This window comes from Vigna radiata, chromosome 6, assembly GCF_000741045.1.
Source record: "Vigna radiata var. radiata cultivar VC1973A chromosome 6, Vradiata_ver6, whole genome shotgun sequence".
NCBI classification, from domain to species: Eukaryota; Viridiplantae; Streptophyta; class Magnoliopsida; order Fabales; family Fabaceae; genus Vigna; species Vigna radiata.
In genome coordinates this window covers 3,002,224-3,007,226 of record NC_028356.1, presented here as the reverse complement: position 1 = coordinate 3,007,226, position 5,003 = coordinate 3,002,224, and the positions used below count along the sequence as shown (strand labels likewise).

The 5,003-nt window shown below is 32.2% G+C and overlaps 1 protein-coding gene across 1 annotated transcript; it reads right to left on the bottom strand.

Moving 5' to 3' along the window:
* Positions 1-788: 788 nt before the first annotated feature.
* Positions 789-3,456, bottom strand: LOC106762993 (G2/mitotic-specific cyclin S13-7). The gene is made up of 9 exons (XM_014647142.2): positions 3,163-3,456; positions 2,855-2,984; positions 2,703-2,748; positions 2,374-2,577; positions 2,142-2,258; positions 1,809-2,057; positions 1,554-1,715; positions 1,282-1,463; positions 789-1,176 (listed from the first exon to the last, which is right to left on the bottom strand). The coding sequence occupies exons 1-9, from the start codon at positions 3,191-3,193 to the stop codon at positions 1,035-1,037; spliced, it is 1,263 nt and encodes a 420-aa protein (XP_014502628.1). The 5' UTR covers positions 3,194-3,456; the 3' UTR covers positions 789-1,034.
* Positions 3,457-5,003: the final 1,547 nt, after the last annotated feature.

Below are 5,003 nucleotides of genomic sequence, written 5' to 3'. Positions count from 1 at the left end.
CGACGCATGATACTTTTCCTAATTTGCATAACCCTAATTTGGATAACCCTAATTTGGTAGAAAGAGGGCTCCTCCATGTGGAAGAACTTACACGTAATGAGACCACTTATTGAAAGTTGCCTAGTTAGCAAGTCAAGATAATTTTAACATCCACCGAATTTAACGACAATGTCCAAATTGACTTAATTTTATAAAAAAAAACCTAACTGAAATAAAAAAAAAATACGAAAACCTATTTGAAACGATTTTAAACAAATAGAGACCTCCAAATGATTAAACTTATTAATAATAATAAAATCTTTTATTAGACTATGTTGCTACAAAATAAAATATTTTCCACCTAATAAAACATTTTTACCAAAAGCCATCCATTTATAGTCTTATTGTATAAACAAAAGCCATCCATTTGTAGTGTATATATCTTAACAATTTTATTATTAAGATAATAGCAATCTTTTATTATTCACTTAATCATAACATTTTTACCAAAAATCATTTCTAGTATCACAGTATATGGTGTTGTAATCATAACACTTAGGTGTTAATATTCTGAAAGTAAATTAAAAACAGAAATAAGTTGAGTTTTTCTTGCAACATAGCTGCAACATTGTATACTTGAATATTTTTTAGAAACAGGGATGGAAATTATGCGAGATGAATTAATATTCTGAATATCTCATGCATTTGCTATACATTTCTGAATACTTCCTATCTTATCAATTAGAAATAATCACACTGCTTGGAGAGTGTGTATACATACATATTTATATAAACAAACACTAAGAATCTAATTGATAAAAGTCACCCGATATCATTAGTAGCAGCAAAACTCTGCTATGAAAAAAGAGAAAAAGATCATCAATCTCTGCTTTGAGGCCTTAAGCAATTTCCCAGCACCCAAAAAAGCAAACTTTCGTCTCACTCTAGAACATACAAACGAATACTAAAAAATATCAATGAATAAAAAGCCATAGATCATAACAGCCATGATCTCCCCACACATTAAAAACAACCCTCTACATGAACTAGAATGTTTAAGACAGTTCGGTCAAGTTCTTTGCTGGAGGATGAAGAGCAACAGAGGAGCAATCTGAGCTACTGTATTTCTTGTAAACTGCCCTGAGCTTACTTTCTGGAGCAGTGGCATGAAGGTTGATCAGGGTTTTGGCGCAATCCCTGGCACCAAAAACAAACAAGTCATTTCCTTATTTTAAAGAAAAAATAGCCAGTTGCATGTTTAAATATGTTCATATTAAATCTGGTGATCCAAAAAATATTAACCTCAGTTGCTCCTCAGAGTAGCCTGTGTAATGCTTCAAAGTGCTTGTCCAGAAAGGAGTCCTTTGAAGAGTACATCGAGCCACAAGCACAGCAGAAGCAGCAATCAAAGAAGGGCAGTGCAAGACTACGGTAGGATAGTGCATCATGGCAAGCTCAGCAAGGAAAAACACCATATATTCCGTCTACATTGATGAAAATTAGGCACATTATTCATCACGGCATCCTAAAACAAAATAATGAGATTAACAACATCCAGCTACAAAGGAATATACCTCTTTATCAGATGGAGTTGAGGCTTTGATATATCGAACCAAGAAGACATACGGTGTGGGAACCGTTAAGTACCACTCAAGCTTCCTAAGGATTGTTTTCTCCATCAACAGCACTTGTTCACTGACATAAGCATTGTCTGATATGCACACAAAGTCATTAACCTGCATGCATACATCGGAAACAGACCATAAGTTATGATATTCAGTTGTTTTCTCAAAACATGATCCATAATTCATAGAAGGAAAAAATTCCACCTCTGGTGCCCATATCTCTTCATATTTTGAGGCTAGCAGCATGGAGCTGATGCCAACAAGCTGAAGTTCCCTTCTAGGCACGGCCTTCACAGACAGGAACCGATCAACAATGTTTAGGGTCAAGTAGAGAGTTTCTGGCATGAGCTCAAATTTTCTATGGACTTCTATCAACCAGTCCACAAGGATTGATCTCATCTTGGCATTAATATCTGGCTGCGAACCCATGTAATCATGCACACAACCATCTTTCTGCTTCATCAGGATCAGATATGTTATTACAAGAAACATGAGGGAAGATGAGGAGATAAACAAAGAAAAAACATAGAACTTTACCTCAGTACTTTTGTAAAATTCATATATATCATCAATATACTCCGCTGCTGCCAATTCATTGTCCGTATCAGTTGCATCAATGTTCAAGACCGGCTCCCTGGGGAGTCCACAAGCAGCCTAAGGGTGGACAGTATGTGTTGTTAGAACACAAACAACAGTGAAAATGGGCACCCAAATTCCAAACCACAACATTCCAAAAAGCAAAATAATAAAAAAGGAACAATGGGACAACCTTGCTTCGAGCAGAGAGTACTGAACTAAAGGCCTTGGCATTTTTGTCCCTTGCCTTGTTTGTTTTAGGAACATATTGCTTCTTCTCCTTTTCCTCCGTTTCATCATCAGAGCTAATCACTATCACTTCAGGTTCTTCTTTAGGCTTCTCAGCTGCCTTCACCTTTGTTACCACCGCAGCATTCTCCACTTCAGTGCTTGACTTCTACATAAGATTCACTCACATATTTAGAGACACGTCCATAAAAAGAGAAACTTTTTGCACTGATCAATGTTTAAGATTGGATATGTAAAACTAAAAAGTCAGAAAAAAAGAAAGAGAAGTGCAACCTTGTTCTTGTCTTGTGCATTGGCCAACAATTGGGCACGAAAGTTCCTAGCAAAAAATGGGCAAATTTAGACAAAAGAAACAAGATGCATATGCTGATGATGGTGAACGATTGTAAAAAGATTGATTTATCAAAACAAAATAAGTTAAATACCTTGCAACAGGTTTAGACACATTAATACCAACATGGCCTTGTTTGGCCACAAGATTCCCAATATCCTGAAGAACCCTTCTGTTTCTTCCTTCACCACCCATATTCTTCTGCTTGTTCTCACGAATCTCACCTTAAACCACCCAAAAACTACAATTTTAGAAACGAAGAAAAAAAATCGCAGAATAAATATCCAAGCTTTATCCCAGGAAACCTTAAAAGGGACCCAAGTGCGAGTGCAAGAAAAAAACAAAGAAACATTCAAACGTGAGCAAGAAATGAAGAAAAAGAACAAAAAGAGAAACAAAAACCTTTGTTGGGTTGTTCCGCTATGGAAGCCATAACAACGTTGTTTTGCTGCGTTTCTTGAAAAGTTGAACTAAAAACACCGCCGAGAGTGGAGAACAGCGACGACAGAAAGCCCTGAAGACCACCGTTCCGCGCCTCTCCTTCGGCTCCTTCGTCGGTTGTCGCCACCGCTGATTCAAGCACTGTCTCAGTAGCAACCTCTCTTGTTTGCTTCTAGGGCGAACGTATGAATGGAAATATGAAACAGTGTTAGTATGTTTCTTTGTTCTTTTGTGAAATGAACATTTGTTCAACGGCTATGTTTTATTTATACAACACAATCTCAGCTTCCAACGGTCAATTCTATCTTCAACCTAGACCGTTGGATTTTCTCTCACATCAACGGCTACTAATCTTCTAGCCGTTACTCTCATTTCTCATTCCCAAACTTAACCGCTCCTTTCCTTTTTTATTTCTTTCTAATATGACTCTACAAATTATTTATTAATAAAACTGAAAGAGGTTCTTCCATTTTTTCACCATAGCAACTATTTTTTATTAATGACTTGATCAGTCACATTTAATAAAATTTATTTTTAATTAATTTTGTTATATATGTTTTAATTAATATTTTACTCAAAATATTTAAATTCAGAGTCACCGAAATTATATAGGTGTCCTTTGATCTATTTTTTGGTGAAATTAAATGTCCATTTCATCCGTTGGATTCATTCTTTAGTAACACATCATCTTATGACTTTTCACTTATTGTAAAAGAGTTTATAACATCATATTACGTAAGAGTAGTAAATTTTGATGATAAAAATATATGTTGATATTTATATAAATATTTGGTTCAAATTGATATAACAAATATCAATTTATAATTTAATATTGGCTCTAAAGCTAACATCCGTTAAACGATTTTCTTTTGTGTTATTGTATTTATAATAATTTTCGTGCTTCATTAATATTCACTTCATTTTTATTAGAGTAAAATATATTAAATTCTCAATGTTTAATTATTTTTTCTTTTAAAAAGAAAAAAATATTTCGACACAAATGTTACAAGGAGAACTAAGATAAGATATGTTACACTACTTCGTTTTTTTTTTTTTTTTCTAATCTATAAGAGTTTGATTTGTATACTGTAAAAATCACTCTATTAATCAATCACAAACCATGTCAGAGAATATTTTTAAATTAATTAGTTCAATAATAAATAAATAAATAAAAGCAATTGATGGTGTAACCATGCTTTACTATTAATACATTTATTATTTACTTTATATTTAATATAAGTTTTCTTAAAATAATTAGTTAAAAATAACAAATTAAAGCAATTGATAGTATAATCATGCTTTAATTATTAATACATTTATTAGTTACTTTTTATTTAATATAAGTTTGTTTTACCACTTGTTTAGAGATTTTACTTAATCAGATTTAAGATTATTGTTTGCTCGATTTTGATGATGAAATGTGATTGTTTTTAAAATTTTTGTAACCTTGTGTAAATTTAAATTACCAATTCAAAAAAGCATAGAAAGATAATATCCTAAAAATGAAAAAAAAAATATTTTATGTGTAAAAGTAAAAGGAAAAACGATATAATTCAGACACGAAAAAGATTTACATTTAAGTGTGATTTTTATCACTGTACCAAAACAATAAACACACTACTTATATTGTCGTTGTAAAATATTTTTTTTTTATAACGGCTAGATTTGACTCTTTTTTCTTTTTCAAAACTAATTCTGATATAGAATTTATAAGTTAGTTACTGTGTATTTTTTTTAAAATAAAATATATATTAGTATGTAATTGTAATTTTAAATATTTTAAAATAATTAAATTTTGATTA

Coding starts and splice junctions, on each gene's coding strand:
- LOC106762993 (XM_014647142.2), bottom strand. CDS start 3,193: ATGGCTTCCATAGCGGAACAACCCAACAAAG. Junction 1,716..1,808: donor AAGAGATATGGGCACCAGAG/GTGGAATTTTTT, acceptor GTATGCATGCAG/GTTAATGACTTTGTGTGCAT. Junction 1,177..1,281: donor TACTCTGAGGAGCAACTGAG/GTTAATATTTTT, acceptor TTTTGGTGCCAG/GGATTGCGCCAAAACCCTGA.